General features: G+C 35.5%; 4 protein-coding genes across 9 annotated transcripts; 2 read left to right on the forward strand and 2 right to left on the reverse strand.

Moving 5' to 3' along the window:
- Window positions 1–244: 244 nt before the first annotated feature.
- On the reverse strand, window positions 245–4064 carry LOC111809761 (protein AE7-like 1). 5 transcript variants are annotated; one of them, XR_015411637.1, is made up of 6 exons: window positions 3904–4064; window positions 3492–3595; window positions 3200–3299; window positions 2231–2276; window positions 1393–1536; window positions 245–440 (listed from the first exon to the last, which is right to left on the reverse strand). XR_015411637.1 is itself a non-coding variant. In XM_087117230.1 (6 exons), the coding sequence occupies exons 1-5, from the start codon at window positions 4015–4017 to the stop codon at window positions 1431–1433; spliced, it is 465 nt and encodes a 154-aa protein (XP_086973356.1). In that variant the 5' UTR covers window positions 4018–4064; the 3' UTR covers window positions 245–440; window positions 1393–1430. The 5 variants fall into 5 exon arrangements, 3 of the variants coding, with proteins under 3 accessions (XP_086973356.1, XP_086973355.1, XP_086973357.1); XR_015411636.1 differs by having other exon boundaries at window positions 2231–2285; XM_087117230.1 differs by having other exon boundaries at window positions 1393–1531.
- An 890-nt stretch (window positions 4065–4954) lies between these two features.
- LOC111810388 (protein RTF1 homolog) lies at window positions 4955–8156 on the reverse strand. 2 transcript variants are annotated; one of them, XM_023697094.2, is made up of 2 exons: window positions 7923–8156; window positions 4955–7312 (listed from the first exon to the last, which is right to left on the reverse strand). In XM_023697094.2, the coding sequence occupies exon 2, from the start codon at window positions 7257–7259 to the stop codon at window positions 5286–5288; it is 1974 nt and encodes a 657-aa protein (XP_023552862.1). In that variant the 5' UTR covers window positions 7260–7312; window positions 7923–8156; the 3' UTR covers window positions 4955–5285. The 2 variants fall into 2 exon arrangements, with proteins under 2 accessions (XP_023552862.1, XP_086973322.1); XM_087117196.1 differs by lacking the exon at window positions 7923–8156 and adding an exon at window positions 7761–7905.
- Window positions 8157–9047: 891 nt separating this feature from the next.
- LOC111810410 (uncharacterized) lies at window positions 9048–9570 on the forward strand. Its single transcript, XM_023697116.2, has one exon. It carries the CDS (start codon window positions 9056–9058, stop codon window positions 9398–9400), a length of 345 nt encoding a protein of 114 aa, XP_023552884.2. The 5' UTR covers window positions 9048–9055; the 3' UTR covers window positions 9401–9570.
- Window positions 9571–10406: 836 nt separating this feature from the next.
- Window positions 10407–18414, forward strand: LOC111809679 (vacuolar sorting protein 39). Its single transcript, XM_023696060.2, has 12 exons — window positions 10407–10939; window positions 11241–11452; window positions 12783–12914; window positions 12996–13139; window positions 13398–13510; window positions 14216–14624; window positions 14793–15122; window positions 15267–15488; window positions 15595–15837; window positions 15976–16428; window positions 16879–16977; window positions 17906–18414. Exons 1-12 carry the CDS (start codon window positions 10498–10500, stop codon window positions 18107–18109), a joined length of 3003 nt encoding a protein of 1000 aa, XP_023551828.2. The 5' UTR covers window positions 10407–10497; the 3' UTR covers window positions 18110–18414.
- The last annotated feature ends 605 nt before the right edge of the window (window positions 18415–19019 follow it).

A 19019-nucleotide genomic window follows, 5' to 3' on the forward strand; every position in this document is an offset into this window, starting at 1 on the left:
CGTGTTAAAATTTAGTCTAGTTAAACATAATAATCTACAATACTTTTTAAAATTTAAACCTATTAGACACACGAATCTCTTTTTAACTGTCTCCAATGAGTACTTAAACTAGATAATTAGTTTTCTTTTTCCCTATAAAATGTATTTAAAGAGCAAATTAATCCTAATACGATACTTTGACTACTTATCTTGTAGGTTATGATATGAATATCAATTGCTCAAAATAGTTGATAACACAGTCATATACCAAAGCTCATTATTTTCCTATTTATATCTTAAAAATATCATCCCCTTAGCTTAGAATAATATCCTCAAACATATCACTCACTCAAAAGTCTTTTAAAAAGAGTAAAATTATTAAGTAAATTGAAGTTGGTTAAACCTAAACTCACATAGCAAGCGAGATTTCCTTCACCCACTTTAAGTTATACAAACTCAACCTGCAAATTCAAAATTCTTATCAAGTAATGTGCACATAAAAAGAAATCTCCAATTTTTAAAAATTAGAAATAGTATTGAATACTCGGACTCAAAGAATAACCTGGCAGCCAGAAATAACTCTATTCTCATAATAGACGGAGAAATAGCAAATAAATTTAGAAGAATCTAAACACATCCACTTCCCCATTTCATGTAAAGCTGATTGGTTTGAATCAAAATTGAAGTACCCAATAGTGTGTTGAACTTCTTTTTTTTTTTTTTTTTTTTTCAGCCAATTAAGAATTTCATTACCGGAGAGGGAGAATAATAATAAAAAAATATATATATATATCAAATACACATTCTAATTTTTATTTCAACTATTGCATCAATTTCATCATCTATCTATCTATATATATATATATATATATATATATATATATATATATATATATATATAATAGATACATATAGATATATATGGATATATTTATGATTGAAATCATTTTTTATATATGGATCTTTGTATAGAGATCTATAGATATCTATATAACAGATATAGAAATGGATATAGATGGATATATATGGATATATTTATAACTGAAATCATTTTTTTATATGGATATTTATATATAGATATATAGATACCTATATGATAGGTATAAAAAAAAAAAATAGGAGCATCATTGAAATAACTGAAATCATTTTTTATATATGGATATTTATATATAGATCTATAGATATCTATATATATTATATAGATATATATCGATATAGAGATCTATATAACTAGATAGCTATATATAGATCTATGTATCTATATGTATCTATATGTATCCATATGTTTCTATATGTTTCTATATTTACTGACCAATTTTGAAATTTAAAAGTAAAAGAGTAGAACTTTAAGTCTGAGATTTTAAGGGGTAGTTTATATACTTTAACCTCTATTTTGTAACATTAGGGAACTACCTTTTTTCTTATCATCTGTACGATGATATTTGATTTATTCAGAACTCACTAGAATCCAGGCATTCATCTACAAGCTGACGCAGATTTGGATTCTCCAAAGCAGCTGCAACTCTCTCTTTGTCATTTAGCTGCTTATTAACTGTTCTTTCACCGCCAAAAACAAAGAACAAAACAGAACAAATTTAAAGATCAGAAAACACAATGCACGAGACTGTCAGCGGTAACTAGAAGTAGAAAACTAAGGATATAACAACACTGAACCAACCTAATTTACCAAACTGAACTCACTCAAATAGAGTGAACTCACTCAAATAGAGTGAATTCAGTTCCGTTATGACGCAATATCTACCACTCAAAAGTGTGCATAGATATGAAAATATTATTACTCAACGAAAGAAGAATAAGAAAAAGAATTGGGATCGAATGTTCATTGATATTCACAACCCTTAAATAGGATACAAGATACTAAATAATATCTCCCAAGAAAATATAAACTAACTAAATCCTGATAATAAAATAAAATGAATTTGATTACGATATCTAAAATATATTTCCTAACTAATATATTCTGGAAGATTATGAATATCATATATTCCATAACTAATTCAAACTAGAAATAAGTTAGCACTAAATTCTGACACGTTATGCACAATTATTTGATTATAATAGAATAGAACCAAACTAATGGTGATTCAACCAATGTCGAATATTAATACCCTTCATTAGAAATATTCGTTATCAAATATTTAAGGTTCTAACAAGTTCAATCTTTGATGTCATGGTCTTTTCTCCAATGGGTATCTAGATCTAATAACACCTTAGAATGTTTTAATATCACCTGACTCTTCATTTGCGTGGGATCCTGGAGACACTTTGATGTCAACCTGCAAATTCTATAATAAGCAAACATACTGGATGATCTAAACTCGAGCAAGATTCAAATTGTTCAAGTTGATTTCATGATTATATCAGATCAGCTAATAAGATAATAAAGTAATTCAGCCTTTTGCCATCATATATATTCAAACATGAAATTAAATGAACATTGAACAAAAGTCTTGTACAGGGATTCATTTGAATTGAATAGATGATTGTCTCTTGTTATTACAACAGAATTCACAAATAAGTCCTATAAATTCTAGTTATCTGCACAAACTAAACTACAGAGGTTGTATTTTTAATGTGTATACGTGTGTTTTTTGAAATTGAGATGATAAATTTAAAATAAAAGAGAAAGAAACCTTTTCTATTTTTCGTTTTTCTTATATTGTCAATAAAAAATGATTAATTATTTTAGGTATAACTTACATGAAAAGCAAGACCAAGATACCTTTCCAAATAAGTTTTAAAAGTAAAAACAATAAATAAAAATTTAAACAGGACTGTGGGATTTTTTTTTTAAAAAAATTTAAATTGTTATTCTTTTTTTTTTTTTTTTTTTAATTCTGCTCTTTATGTGCTTTCATCAATAATTTGGTTTCTTGAATAATAAGTTCTTCCACAGTTTCGTTAGACGGCTACCTAATATGCATAATCCATCAAGTTTATCAAACAGGCACCAAAAGAACATATCTAAAAGTTACATCCAAACGGTACTGGCAAGTGAGATGGAACACAAGCGCACTATTATCATGACCATTTATTTCAAAAGCCAACAAACTTCTTCAAACTCGAATTCATATCCATACATAAAACACAAATGTCATCAGTATCTGGTGATTGCATCAAGTAGAGAGTATAACTGAAAATGAAGAAGCAGTACTCCAAAGCTTTAAGTCTATTGATAAGGAAAGGAATGTGATCTGACCTTGTAATGTGGGGGGAAGAAATGTTTAAGTTTCACTCTCAGACAGAGGCCAATCACAGTCGCCATACTACAATGCTGGATAGTCGGAGTGAAAGTAATCCTGTGAGATAAACATTAATTCAGCAAACGATTTAGGAATTTGAAGCTGAAGGCATTTCAATCAAACTTCCCTAGACTAGGAGTCTTTGGCAATGAGTTTGTTAAATCAATATGACTAGAAATCAATAATCTCAAATTGCCTCTCAAAATCAAAGAGGCAGAGAAGTAATGGAACTATTTCGGTTCTGCTTACAGGATACGCCCTAGCTTCTCATCAACGGTGATCGATTCCTCTGAAAGAACACTAAGCTGCTCTAACGAATACGGATGCTCCGGATCTCTAATATCCCTCACGAAATGTGCCAAAATTCGAGTCAAGGACAAGAAATTTTCAAATTGACTATCAAATAACAGATTCCAAAAGAAACGAGAAAACTCAATTTTCACAAAATCAGCCAAAAAATCACTCGTTCGGCCACAAAGAAAGCGCCAGAAAATTTAAAAACAAAAAACAAAAAAAAGAATCCTCTAAAAATAGACTAAAACAACACCTAATAACTTCCTAATCAGAATTGAGCTCGAGAATCACAGTGAAAATAGACCTGAAGAGAAAATGAAAGGAGAACTAAAAATTCGGTCAAAACACGATCAATTAAGAAAAGGATATCATAGATTTCGAGAGGATCAACGGCGTTGTCACCGTGAAAGTCCTCGGAGCGAGCGATCCGCTCCTTCTTAGCGTGAACCACCGGGTTCGCATTGATAAGCCCCAGCGTCATCCTTCTTCTTCTTCTTCTTCTTCTTCTTTATTCTTCTGTCGATGACTCTGAACTTATATAACAGGTCAGTGGGTCTAAAATGGTTTAAACTTCAAGCATATCGGTCACCGCTAAAAATAGCGTCACGGTCCAGTAAGAGAGAAACACGTATGGTGGCTAATTGAAATCTTGGTTAAATTAATGGGTGACAGAACTGTATGTCACTGTCCAGAAAAGGTTCTAATTTCGCCGCCCGAATGTTTCCCGCTAATTGTGTACCCGTGAGTCCGCGATTTTTACCTTTTTCCCATGTTTGTCCTTAATGACTGCCCTACTCACACACATTCTTTAATTATTCATTTAAATTTGACTAAAATAATAAAAAAAATACAAACTTACTAATTTATTTCAAAAATAATCTTTAATTTTTTTAAAAAAAATCTCCAAAAATACATTTTAATTAGAAAATTTTTATATTGTTCTAAAAAATATCAATAAAAATTTTAAAATAGCACTTTATAAAAAAAAAATTACAAAAAATATTTCAACAATATATGAACGAAAATTATATATCAACATTTTATATTGAACGAAAATTATATATCAACATTTTATATTGAACGAAAATTGTATGTTAACATTTTATAGATTATCTCCAAACTACAATGTTTATGAATATTTTTTGAGTTAGATATAATATTTGAGTCCGGGGTTTTAAGTTGATTTAAAAAGAAATTAAACAAAAAATAATAATATAATAATAATAATTAGTGATGAGAATTTAAATGGGTTGTTTATAAAAGTTTAGAATTTAAGTGGATACAATTATTATGAAAATTAAGGGTATTTGAACATAGAATTTTAGACAAAGTTTAATTGGATACAATTATTATGTTTTCTTCAAAGTAATAAATAAATAAATAAAATGCAATAATCACACTAAGTAACGAAAAATAGAGACACCAAAATGAATGAGAGCCTATACAATTATCATTGCTACGTACACAAGATATGAGCTCTAAAGGTATAGATAGATCAAGACGAAACTATGCTTAAAAAATTGTGAATTAAATTGACCCTAAGAAGAAGAAACAGAGGAGTGTTCACCGTGCCACTCATTGGATATAATCTTTCACTAAGATATCTTTAATCAGAAGCAAACAGAGATCTTTAATCAGAAGCAAACAGAGATCCTCTTCCAGTATTTCCCACAATCAGGCAGACCATGTTGCTAAAAGTTAAGGGAGCGTCTAGCACTTACCTTGAAGATCAGAACAGACTATTGAGTTTCAAAGAAGCCCTCTTCTTCTCTTGTAGTCGCTAACCGTGAGTGTCAGTGCATGCCGCCTACCATCATTCTCAGGGACTTGACGCCCAACTGTGGCTTCTATCCTTTGTTTCCTTGCTAAGAACCCGGCCTGAGCTCCCAGAGCGCCGCCAAATTTCTGAAGCACAGTCAATGATATAGGTAGCTCGAAGTTGTGCAGCAAGTTTGATTCTGTTCCTCCATCTACCGGAGCGTTAGTATCGACCAACTTTCCAGCACCAGCAGCAGCTTCCAAAGCTGCTGCGGTAGCTGCCACGCCAGCTTCTCCAGATCCTGTTCCAGTACTCTCTAATGCAGGAGTTATATTGTCATTGTTTCCAGCTGCCTCGGCAGCCCCATCGACTTGACCAGCGTTTGAAACATAATAATTCCTCGACCTCGTCCATCTCCTAGAGAAGGGATCATAACCAGCCTCACCGGCTTTCAAATCTTTCGTGGGTCTTAGTTCGGATGCATTCTTGAAGTTTTCCACCCTATTCTTCCTGTTCATCTCAGATAACCTAATAGCCTTGGCATCTTTCATTTGTGACCTCCTGGATGCGTCTAATTGGCGCAGTTTTGCTTTGATCCTCTCCACCTCGGCTTCATTGTTTTTGCTTAGTGCTACGTCCATCTGATTCCGCAGTCGGTCCTTCTCAGCTGCAATATTTAATGGCCTTGATGAGGCAGATTTTTTCTCCTGCAACATCTGCTTCACTGTGGCTGCTGAATACACAAAGTTGTTGGCTTTCTGTATAGCTTCCTTCTTTTCCAAGATATCCTGCTTGCTCAGCATCCGACCGCCCGTTCGCTCTACTTCCTTCACCCACTGTTTATATTCATCCTCGAGTGGACCAGAGTCCGAAACCATAGCCATTTGCCATCTGGCAGCAGAACTTTCATTTCCCCAAATAACATTAAGATATTTATGCGTGATTTTGTTCTCGAGTTTATACTGACGATCGGGTTCTGTTGCATCAACATTGCGCACCAAGCAGAGCCTGTAGATAGGCCCGGATCTTGATCTCCCGATTCCGACTCTCACAAAGCATCCAACTATCAACTCCTCAAAGAATGGCTCCATTAACCATTTTGCAAGCTTTGATCTACGAATAGTAATTTCCTTGATATCATCAAATGTTGGCCCATTTGAACCAGGCATGGTTCTTTCATCGTCACTGTCAATCATTCCACCATCTCCTGTAGATCCTTCATCGTCACTTTGAAACCTACTTTCACTTTCACTTTGGCTTGAGCTACTCAAACTAGGAGCAGTGAAGGGCTTTCGCTTTGTTGGTGAGAACCTTCGATTATTTGCGTTTCCTCTAGATGTATCTCTCAATTTGCGGTGAGCCTCGGGGTCCTGCTGCTTCAACCTTTTTGCACGCAATTCATTTAAAGCATCATCCTTTGCAGCTGCTCTATCAGCAGATCGGGCTGACGATCTAATACGAGATGATGGGAGAGGAGGATTTTCTTTCCGAGACGGGGCAGCCTTCCCTTTATCCATCTTAGATCTCAAGCTTTCATATAAATGCTTATCATTCTTCTTCGATGCTCTGTCTGAAAGAATCATCTCCCTTTGAAGTTCAGACATACCAGCAAGCTTGCGCCTGTCATCGTCATCTTTATAAAGATCATCCCCAACATCAGATTCATCACTGCTGTCACCCTCATGTTCTGAACCAACATCTTCGTCTTCCCCTTCTTCTGGGCTGCCCACATCATCATCCCTCTCATTAGGATCTAACCTCTTCTTCAGAGGAACCTGAGATCCAGATGGCTTCCTGCTCGCATAACCACGTTCATCATCTGAGTCATCATCCCTCGAGTCACTTCCAGCATCAGAATATGAACCTTCGCGCTGTCTTCGTGATGGTGGATGAGAGTGTCGATTTCTCCCTGATGACTTAGTTCTTCCTGCAGCCTCAAGAAGTAAATTTTCTAGATCTGCCATGTTTTGAAGCCTCTGGCACCAGAATCTGTGATTCCTAGACTTGCCCTCCCGTCCTGAAAAGTAGCAAAACTGTTTATAAAACCTTGATGTTGATCTGTAGTAGTTTTTAGTGCCCAAAATCCATAGTCAGAACCAAGGATATCAGAGAATACCATAAACATAATCAATACTACAGCCATTACGAATCTAAAAACCTCATCGGTTACAATAATGATAACATCAGCAGAAACCATATTCGCACGAAGTATAGCAACAAAAACCACAATACCAAACAAGAGAGATATCAAAAAGTTTAAAATTACATCAGAGTACAGTAGACCCTAAACACACGCAGAAAGATCAAAATCAATGTTCGCACAAATCAAACCAAACTTAGGGCAGGTCACGAATTAAACTTTAAGAAATAGCCAATAATGGGAGCTATAAAACTGCCGTGAATATCTTCCAGGACTCCAGCGGAATCAAACCAAGAACAAATCTCTAAATGGAAATCAAGAACACCTTAATACAGAAATCAATGGAACACCATCGACGGCTATACGACAGCCATGAGCGACCGAAGGAAAGTGCGATCAAGGCGAGGAGGCAATTGAACCATAAGATACTGCGAAAGGATGAGAGAAAATCCAGAGATCCAACAAAATACTAGAGATTTCGAATTACCTCGAAGGAGCACTTGACCTTAAACCGTTGATATCTGAAGAGAGAGAGCTTGATTGACCGAGAACAGAGAACGATTGCAAATCATACGTGAAACGCAGATAATGGAGATGAATTGAACGAAGGATTGCTGTAATCTGACATTGACCTAAGCACAGCGGAGATCGTAGGAGGGTTTTCAAGACGAACCCGTTCACCGTGAAATCTCAGAAATCTATTTGCTAGACCGGTTCAGGGGACGATGGGCATATAATATAATATATATATATATATATATATTATTTATTTATGGAGTTTCTAAGATTTTTCTTTCATTTTAAAATATATTTTTAAAACTATATTTTGTTTTTAAAAAAGATTAAAAGATAATTTCTATAATTCAATATAATTCTTATTAAAAAAATAAAAAATATCTTAATAAATTAACTATTCTTTCAAAAATTTCAATATTATATTCTTATAAAATGAAGTAAAAATGTGAGAAATTAAGTATGAACGAAGACTATATTCAATTAAAAAAAAATCTTTTTAACTCTCTTATTCATTCTTTATTTAAATGAAAATTTTTCATAAATAAAATCTCTAATTATTTCGAATATTTAACTGAATATTCAGATATAAATAAGAATTTTTTCATAAATAAAATCTTTAATAATTCAGATAGTTCATATATGTTTTATAGGAGATTTGTTTTATAATTAGTCTATTTTTTGTTTTGATAGAGAAAAAAATCACTTTAGTAATAAAAAAAATGAAATTCTACCGAGTGTTATTTATTTATTTATTTAAAAAGGTTATTTTTATTTATTGTTTTATAATAAAATTTCAACCTAATTTTTAAAAATTTGAAATTGATTTTCCACTAAAATTTTAATAAACATTTATAAATTAAAAAAATTACAAAATAACTAATTAAAAACCCTAAATTTACCGTTTTATTAGTTGACCTAATCGTCCTCTCCTTGATCTAACTTTGGTGATCTAATTTCCAATTTCATGGGAATTTGTCACTTAGTTGGTGAGCTAATTCTTCAAGATAATATCAATGGCGACCAAATTATCCTAAATCTCCAACCTATATATCACCATCTTACAAAAGCTTCAAAATCATCTCCTCTAATTGAACAAAAAAAAAAATGGCTTCTTCCAAGTTCTTGATCATTGCTTTCATGGCTACTTTGGCTCTTTCGAGCATCGACATCGGTCAAGCTGCTCGCCATCTTTTGCAAATTACTCCACCCCGGTTGCCAAACTTGCCAACGGTTCCAACAGGGATACCATCATTGCCTACTCTTCCAAATTTACCGCAACCCACATTGCCTAAGGTTAATCTCCCTCCATTTCCGAGCGTCCCAGTGAACATCCCGAGCGGGGTAGCGTTGCCTCCGCTCCCGAGCTTTCCATCAATTCCTACCATTCCGACTTCATTCCCTTCCATCCCATTTTTATCTCCTCCTCCTGCAACTTCTTCTTCCCCCTAAGCTTGGTTGGTTGTTTGCAGCTATATTATAACCATAATTATTGTGTGTTTTGAATATTCATGTATTTTATCATATTGTTCCATATCATTTGTATGTGTACTTTTATTTTACATCTATAATATGCTTATTTTTATATTATATTCATATAAATGACATTTTTATTTTTTTTATGTTTGATCAATTTCACCGAGATATAATGAAAGTATTAATTCAATGATTATGTCAACATAAAACTCATAAATACGTGGAAATATTAACAAAATGTAAATAAATGGACAAAAAATTAATATCATTTACCTATTAATATTTAACAAGTTTATTTTGAATTCGATCCATTTATCTCCTTATTTTTTAAATAATCCTCGGTGTTAATACACATTTAAATAGGCTTTTCTTTTTTTGTAACCCTAAAATATTAGTTTTTTTTTTTTTTTTTTTTTTTTTTTTTTTTTTTTTTTTTTTTTTTACGATTGTATCCTTGGATGAAAGTCCCACATTAGCTAATTTAGGAAATGATCATGGGGTTATAATCAAATAATGCTAAGACTCCAAAAGAGAAGAAGTCAAGACTCGATTAAGGGGAGGTGTACTTTGTTCGGGGGTGTTAGATGAAGGTCCCATATCGACTAATTTATGGAATGATCATGAGTTTAGAGGACTGAAAATCTTCCGTCTCACCAGTTTGCTATGAAAATAAATACGTCTCATTTGTTTCGTCTTGAAAGCAGAATCAAATTCAATCAAATAGCTGGAGCTCGAGTAGAAAGTATTGATTCATTTATCAAGGGCAGAGATCTACCCTTGATCTACCCATGATCAGCGTTGGATAGCCAAGTGCGGAGTCGATTGAGGTGATGTTTTTTGGGAAGCCCAAAACAAAGTACTCAATATTCATAATATTATGGAGAGTCGTGTTGATTTAGAGGTTAAAAAAATTAATTTTAAAAGTATTATTAGAAATTTTAAAAGTTTAGGTAGCTGAGGAAATTTTTAATGCGTGAGCTAAACCCCTTTAATTGAAAGGGGCTTTGATCGAACTCGGGTGGATTTGATTTGTTGGGAACTGCAGTCGAAGATGTTCTAATTGAGAAGACGAGATGGTGCACAGTGCTTACGATTCCTTCGAGCTACTCAAGGATAATCCCTCCAAAATCGAATCCATCGAGTCTTACGGCTCCAAGCTTTTAATCGGTTGTTCTGATGGATCTCTCCGCATTTACTCCCCGAAATCCTCCGGTTCCGACCGATCTCCGACGTCTGATTTCCACTCCATGTCGATGGAGCTGCAAAAGGAACCATATGTACTGGAGAAGAACGTCACAGGATTCTCCCGGCGGTCTTTGGTGTCAATGAAGGTCATTGATTCCAGGGAGCTCCTTTTGACTCTCTCCGAGTCAATCGCGTTTCACAAACTTCCCAATTTGGAAACTCTTGCTGTAATTACCAAGGCCAAGGGTGCCAATGTGTACTCTTGGGATGATCGACGAGGATTCTTGTGCTTCGCCAGGCAGAAGAGGGTCTGTATTTTCAGACACGACGGTAATTATCTATGCAATCAGTGCTCCTTTTTTTTTTTCAGCCAGTTCCTAGACTCCGAATTTGAATTTAGGAAATTAGCAGTTCATCGTTTAATATTTCAGCTTGAATTGGATTTCGTGGAATAGATTTAACCTCTCACAGTTTCCAGTTATGGAGTCTCAGTTCTTGCTCTTTTACGCTTGTTCAATTATTCGACAGTTTGAAGGAACATTTGCCAATAATTTCAATATAAAAGTTACGCATCTTCGAGATATAACTCTAATTTGTGGCAAGGAAGTTAAGTTGTTCTTTGGCATTGTAGGGGGACGAGGATTCGTAGAGGTTAAAGAATTTGGTGTCCCTGACACAGTGAAGTCAATGTCTTGGTGTGGAGAAAATATTTGTTTGGGAATTAGAAGAGAATACGTGATATTAAATGCTACCAGCGGCGCATTGACTAATGTATTTCCTTCTGGGAGGTTAGCCCCACCTCTGGTAGTATCACTACCTTCTGGAGAACTTCTTCTGGGAAAGGTATGCATATTTCCTGTAATTTACACTTTGGAAAAAGCTAATACAGAGTTTAAGAATTAAATCGCTGGTAACCATAGAATGGAAGGGATCAGTTTAAGAGATGAAACATGAACCTCGGTACGCTCTTAGAAGTACGGCTTTGAACTTGATACTCTGAACTTCGAAAAGCCCCAGAATTATGGGCTTTTCTCGACTCCTTAAGGCTATATTGTTGTGTCAACCCCTCACATATGAAGTAGAACAAGTAATCTTAGAAAACTTCTCGGTTTAGTTAGTTTGCTGAGGACAAGTTTGCTAATATGTGGAAGAGAAGAGGAGACAAATTATGTATAATGCCATTATCACTGCCTACTGCGTAAGCAACTGATGGAGGTGCATTTGGAATGGAACTGAAATGGGCCAAAAGTACGTTCTTTTGTCGGAGATTTTACCAAACACATGAATTTACGAGGGGGCGGAGAGCCTCAACCCAAATCAAGCTAGATTATAAAAAACTCCTACACAAAGTAAGCGTTTAAACCATAATTACTATTTTCTAACAGGATGTCGTAACACACCAAGTAAGAGTAGCAATGGCGATGTTAAGGCTTCTCTTCATTCTTTTTAAGATAAGAGATTTCTTTTCATTCTTACATATTATTCTATTGCATCCTAATCAAATATTAAACAAAAAGTTCAAATTAGTTGCAGTTTGTAGGGTTTTTTCTGTCCAGCTTGATAGGGTAGTAATTTGAGTTGATTAATGCTTCTTGGGAGGGCAATTTACCATTACAAGTATGGACAATCTAGAGGGGCAGGATAAAAGGAGAAGGCTTTTGGATTCGTCATCATTTTGCATATAAACCAGCCGATTGGTTGGGTGTCTATCGCAACATACCATATCAACTAAATAACACATACTAATAGGATTGCAATGTGTTTGAAAGATGGCCTATGGCAGGAGAATGGAGGATCCTGCAGTTGAGGTTGGGAGTATGGAAGTTCTATTTTTCACGACTTTGTACTGACAAAGCTGTATTTCATACATAATATGTTTATATTTTTTACAGAAAACAATTAGAATGAGAGGTAGAGTGAAATTTGCAGAAGTTTTTGAATTTGGATGTCTTAAGTATACTGCAGCACTGCACTGACTGATAGTTGTGTACACAATTATTTATGCACGAGTATGCACTTTTTCTAGTAAACAGGTGGGCTTGTTTGCTGGTATGTTCATTATAGTCCAGCAGTTGGATCATTTTCAAACCTGAAAATAAAAACAATACTGAATAACATAGTAGTCGTTTTCTTTAGATATATAAGGAATAAACACCTTTTGTCTCACTTTTAGGATAACATTGGCGTTTTCGTGGACCAAAATGGGAAGCTTCTTCAAGAAGGTCGGATTTGTTGGTCAGAGGCACCTTCTGTCGTTGTCATACAGAAGCCCTATGCCATTGCTTTGTTGCCAAGATATATTGAGGTATCCTTAATCCACTGTAAACAATTTCAAACACTTCGTCACTGAAATCTTTACATTTTCTTCCGTTCTTTAAACTTGCAGATTCGGTCTCTCTGGTCTCCATATGCATTGATACAAACCATTGTCCTTCGAAATGGTCGGCATCTTATTGACAGTAATCATGCTCTGGTTGTTGGTTTAGAAAATTCTGCCTATGGCCTCTTCCCTGTTCCCCTTGGTGCACAGGTGATCCTCAGCCCATTACAAGATTGTGTTAATTATGGGCGGTTGTAGTTTGGGATGTCTGTGTTTTGTTGTCGATTATCAAAAGGGAAATATGTACAAAATTAGATCGTTTTATGTTTTGAGTATGATAGTTATAGTTTCAGATATATTGTGCATTATTAAATAGAGATGATTCGGTTTATATGCACCAAAATCTGGATATAGCACGAACATCTTTCTCTGAGGTTTACATGTAAGAAACTGTCTTTTGGGTTGCAGATTGTACAACTAACAGCGTCTGGTAACTTTGAGGAAGCGTTGGCTTTATGCAAGTTGCTTCCACCTGAAGATTCAAGCCTTCGATCTGCAAAGGAGAGTTCCATCCATATCAGGTGGGTAATCCTTCTAAGAAACCTACTGCTGTGGTTTTTATTCTTGATTTTTTTTTTTTTTTTTTGGGGGGGGGGGGAGGGGCTTGGGGAACCATATAAAATTTTGTTTCAGATTTGAAAAGTACATAGAATTTAGTTGAAACTCCCCGAAATCCTTGAGTTTACAGAAGGACCTCAAATTGGAACAACCAATAAAGAATCACAGTTACCAATTATAGTGCCAAGTAGAAGCAAAAAGTTCAGCTGTTTCTCCAATTTTCTCCCAATCTCTATTCTCTGTATTTATCATTAAATTTCTCTGATTTCTACCTAACCAAATGTCTCAAAGCATAGCCTTGACTACAATGGTCCATGGAAACTTTGGGTCTCCACAGATGGACCGATTGACCTAGTGGTCAATAAGGATCGTTATAAATAATAAATGGTTCAGATTGAATAAGTTCAAGTCATGGTAGCCACTCACCTAGGATTAAATTTCTTCTAACCTGCAGCAGGCAGCTGCCATCTTCCTCCCAGCATTTGCTCACAGCAAAGTTCTTTGATATCGTGTTACTTGACTTTTATGCTATATAAGTTTGGAACATGTTGCATTGCCTTATCGCAGTTAATATTTATGTTCTTCTAGGAGAACTTTGCAAGACCTTTCAATGTTCTATCCAATAACTCCTGTTGGAAATCATTCAAATATGTTGTCTTATATTTCAGATATGCTCACAATCTTTTTGATAATGGGAGCTATGAGGAGGCGATGGAACATTTTTTGGCATCTCAAGTGGATGTAACCTATGTGCTTCCCTTTTATCCTTCAATTGCCCTTCCGAAGACTACTTTGATTACTGAAACAGAGAAATTGATGGATATGACTTTGGATGATCCTCATCTTTCCGGAGGTTCTTCAAGTTTTTCAGATGAAATGGAGTCACCTCCACACCAACTACTGGAATCTGATGGGAACGCGTCATTGGAATCAAAAAAAGTTAACCATAATACTCTCATGGCTCTAATTAAGTTCTTGCAGAAGAAAAGGCACAATATTATCGAAAAAGCCACTGCTGAAGGGACAGAAGAGGTAGTTTTAGATGCTGTTGGAGACCGGTATAAGAAATCTTATAAGGTGAAGTCCTGCTATATTTGTTTCTTTTTGTATGTCGTGTTTTGTCTGTTTATTTATTTTTTCTGACAGTGACACCATGTTCTGGGTATGAGTTTTGATCGTGAAAGATTCCATTTTCTTACTCCTGTAAAGTGATCAAGATTCCTGTAAATTATCTTTGGTCTGCAGGGACGAGGGAATATCCCCATCAGCTCTGGTGCCAGGGAGATGGCAGCAATACTGGATACTGCGCTACTTCAAGCTCTGCTTTGTACTGGACAATCATTTGCGGCTTTGGAATTATTAAAAGGCCTGAATTACTGTGACGTCAAAATATGTGAAGAGATCCTTCAGAAAAATAAACATTATTCCGCACTGTTAGAGCTGTACCGATGCAATTCCATGCATCGTGAAGCTCTAAAACTTTTGCATCAATTAGTAGAAGAATCAAAAACCAGTGAGTCTCAAACTGAACTTACCCAAAAGTTCAAACCCGAAATGATCATTGACTATCTTAAGGTAAGTTTTCACAACCGCTTAAAGAAGACAGCTTAAGATGGACTTTTGTGTGTTCAATGCATGATATCCATATTTTGATCTTGCTCTAGTCTCAGAAGCTCTAGAATTTAATAATTCTATAGTTTTGACACAATTTTCATGCAGACAATTTGTGGAACTGATCCCATGCTGGTCTTGGAATTCTCGATGACCGTTCTTGAAAGCTGTCCCACGCAAACTATTGAGCTCTTTCTTTCAGGAAATATTCCTGCAGATTTGGTCAATTCCTATTTGAAGCAACATGCTCCTAACTTGCAGGCCACATATTTGGAACTTATGCTCGCAATGAACGAGAGTTCGATTTCTGGAAATCTCCAAAATGAAATGGTAAACACATATAGAGGCATAGAGCTGCTTACTGTTGATTGAAACCGATCATGGTAGCCTTTCATTAATTCCAAATGATAATGATCGTCAAAATTACTTCGTGCAGCTTCAAATATATCTTTCAGAAGTTCTCGACTGGTATGCCGATTTAAGTGCTCAACATAAATGGGATGAAAAAACTTACTCCCCCACAAGAAAGAAGTTGTTGTCTGCTTTGGAGACAATCTCAGGGTATCATCCAGAGATTCTATTAAAACGTCTTCCTCCCGATGCATTATCTGAAGAACGAGCAATTTTATTGGGGAAGATGAACCAGCATGAGCTTGCCTTATCTCTCTATGTTCACAAGGTACCTATAACTGGTTGAACCCGATTTGAAACGTACACTTTCTCTTTGTTTCATTTAGCAACAGTTGCAAATTCTGTTATCTACGATATGTTTTATACGAATTCAAAACAATGAGGTAATTTTCTTCGTTTCTTCTAGATCCACGCTCCTGAGTTGGCACTGTCCTATTGCGATCGGGTTTATGAATCTGTAGCTAACCAGCAATCAACAAAATCTTCTGGCAATATATACCTTACTCTTCTACAAATATACCTCAACCCCCGCAGAACAACAAAATATTTTGAGAAGAGAATTACTAACTTAACATCCCTTCAAAATATGGGTACTCCAAAACTTGGGTCAGGTCCTTCATCCAGAGTTAAAGGAAGCCGTGCATCTAAGAAAATTGCTGCAATAGAAGGTGCAGAAGACGCGAAAATTAGCCTTAGTAACACTGAGAGTAGCAGGAGTGACGGCGACACAGATGAAATTGGTGAAGAAGGAAGCTCTTCAATTATGCTTGATGAAGCTATGGATCTGTTGAGCCAAAGGTGGGACAGAATTAATGGAGCGCAGGCACTCAAACTTCTACCGAAGGAGACAAAGTTACAGGTACTCATTCTATCATTAGACATCTTAAAAAAATATTAAATAGAAAAAGTCTTAGGGCTCTAATGAACTTTTAAAATTTTTTATTTTCGAATTCACAAAAGGGCGAGGGAATCAAACTTAAATTACATGTTTTATGTTAGTTTAGCTATGCTTACGTTGACAATAATAATAGTAAACTTATAAATTGAAAATTTTCATATATTAATTTATATACCGAGTTTAGAAGGGGTTTAAATGTAAGTCGACGGTTTATTTCCTCGAAGCCTTCTTTCAATATAAAGACTATAGATATAGATTGTTAGTTGACATTATTTTAAAAAACTTCATACAAAATTTTTGATAATCTGAATTAATTGAATAGTAAGTTTGTAATTGATTGAAACTAAAAAGAAGGTCGAAGAGAGATCCAAATTTTCTCTCCTTGAATTTCTTCTTTAATCCTAAATGCAGAACTTGCTTCAATTTCTTGGACCGCTTTTAAGGAAATCCAGTGAGGCGTACAGGAACTCTTCAGTGATAAAGAGTTTGCGGCAAAGTGAAAACTTGCAGGTATGCACCAAAGAATTGTCATTGCACATCACAATTCTCATCCCATATTGGGTGTCTTGATTTCATTATTTGTATGTGTCCTTGCATTGTTTGATTGACTTGTTACTCTTCAAATCGCATGGTAATTCGTTGAACTCGATCTTGTATCATAACGCGGTAGATGCTTTTATTTAGAGATCAAAAAGAATTCTATTGGAAATTAACCTCAACTTCTCAAATGAGCACAAACTACTCTTCCCCCACCAATTATTCGTCTCAATTGCCCTTAATTCTAAGCTCCAGGTATCTTCGTCGTACTTCTACCTTTTGATTCCAGTTCGTCGCTGTTTTAGCTTGTATCCCTCAAATTTGAACCTCTAACCTTTTGGTCGAGCATACAACGCCTAAAACATTGAATCCAGCTGCCTGCACTTATGTTTCCTAGGAAGGTACCTTGTGCAAATCCTCCGCCTCTTCCAACCCCAGTCTGTTGCTGGTTTTCTCAAACTTGTTCACCTTTCCTGACTTCTTTCTTCAACCAAATCATTCTTCTGTTCCATGTTGACTACTCGATCACGCCTTCCTTTCCCCGGCTGGTTCAGTGATGATGATCTGCCTACAATAACGAATTTGAAACCATGCCCTCAATGATCATCCATGTACGAGTCTATTACTCATTTACACTAAAACCACAACTATGTGACACGAAATTATTGTGAGCATCAGCCAAGCTAAATCGAGATTCTTCCTCACAACTCGTAGCTTGTTGTGCTTTCTGAGTTCTCTTCATCCTCACACAAGTGAGACTGAATAAAGAATCCGGGGTTTCTAACATAATATCATATTGTTTCATTATTGTCTCATATCCGATCCATTCTTACGATGCTTCATATGAAACTATAATATCATATATGGTAATTTTGATGTGGAATGAAATTGTATGGAACAGGTGAGAGACGAACTCTACAACCAAAGGAAATCTTCAACAAAAATAACCAGTGATAGCATGTGCTCCCTTTGCAAGAAGAAAATAGGGACGAGCGTCTTCGCAGTCTATCCAAACGGGAAAACGCTCGTGCACTTCGTCTGCTTTAGAGACTCACAGAACATGAAGGCTGTGTCCAAGGGTTCACCCATAAGGAGGCGTACATGATCTGATCTCAATGTATGGCTTCCCCTTTTAGCTATCAAACCCAAAAAAATGGAGTCTCGGCTATTCATGACAAGGGAACTACCGCTGGTGTGTGGAATACTTGGAAAGTGGCATGGAGAGTGCTTATTTGTGCTATTCATGGGATTGGCTTTTTGGGTGTATTTATTTCTTTTCAATTGGGTGAAATGTGAGGTTTGTATTTATATGAGGCTTTATGATTTCTGCCTATTGTATGTATATCTATTTTGTTGTAAAATATTTGAAGTACAGCATGAATGAAAGAGTAAAATATTTGTTTTAGTAGATATCGTGGTTACGTATCGTTGTCAACTTCACGATTTAAAACGTCTCTTAGAGAGATATTTTCATACTTTTACAAGAATGTTTAGTTCCCTTTTCCAACCAATGTGGGGTCTCACAATCCACTCCCTTAGGTGTCTAGTGTTCTCGTTGGCACACCGTCTGGTGTCTCGTTTTGATACTATTTGTAACAGTTTAAACACATCGCTAGTAGATATTGTCCGCTTTAGCTCGTTACGTATTGTCGTCAGTTTCACGATTTTAAAACGTGTTTCATACCCTTATAAGGAATGATTCATTTCCCTCTCCAATCTATATGGGATCTCACACGTCTAGTCTATAAGGAATGATTCATTTCCCTCTCCAATCCATATGGGATCTCACACGTCTAGTCTATAAGGAATGATTCGTTTCCTTCTCCGATCCATATGGGATCTCACACGTCTAGTCTAAAATCCGTCAAATTGCAAGTAAACAATGGTAGAGGCACATGTTGGTTTATTTTTGTTCTGCAAAGGCCATCCGTCAAATTGCAAGTAAACAATGGTAGAGGCACATGTTGGTTTATTTTTGTTCTGCAAAGGCCATCGATTACATAAAAGAAAGCTTC

Source organism: Cucurbita pepo, chromosome 14, assembly GCF_057944985.1.
Source record: "Cucurbita pepo subsp. pepo isolate OVF chromosome 14, ASM5794498v1, whole genome shotgun sequence".
Lineage (NCBI taxonomy): Eukaryota > Viridiplantae > Streptophyta > Magnoliopsida > Cucurbitales > Cucurbitaceae > Cucurbita > Cucurbita pepo.

What these genes read in the sequence shown, in the direction of transcription:
- LOC111809761 (XM_087117229.1), bottom strand. Translation starts at nt 4,017, where the DNA reads ATGACGCTGGGGCTTATCAATGCGAACCCGGTGGTTCACGCTAAGAAG. An exon ending in TCTTCCCCCCACATTACAAG is followed by an intron (nt 2,286 to 3,199) that starts GTCAGATCACAT and finishes TGCTTATTATAG; the next exon opens with AATTTGCAGGTTGACATCAA. An exon ending in CCACGCAAATGAAGAGTCAG is followed by an intron (nt 1,532 to 2,230) that starts GTGATATTAAAA and finishes GTGAAAGAACAG; the next exon opens with TTAATAAGCAGCTAAATGAC.
- LOC111810388 (XM_023697094.2), bottom strand. Translation starts at nt 7,259, where the DNA reads ATGGCAGATCTAGAAAATTTACTTCTTGAGGCTGCAGGAAGAACTAAG.
- LOC111810410 (XM_023697116.2), top strand. Translation starts at nt 9,056, where the DNA reads ATGGCTTCTTCCAAGTTCTTGATCATTGCTTTCATGGCTACTTTGGCT.
- LOC111809679 (XM_023696060.2), top strand. Translation starts at nt 10,498, where the DNA reads ATGGTGCACAGTGCTTACGATTCCTTCGAGCTACTCAAGGATAATCCC. An exon ending in CTGTATTTTCAGACACGACG is followed by an intron (nt 10,940 to 11,240) that starts GTAATTATCTAT and finishes TTGGCATTGTAG; the next exon opens with GGGGACGAGGATTCGTAGAG. An exon ending in TGATCATTGACTATCTTAAG is followed by an intron (nt 15,123 to 15,266) that starts GTAAGTTTTCAC and finishes ATTTTCATGCAG; the next exon opens with ACAATTTGTGGAACTGATCC.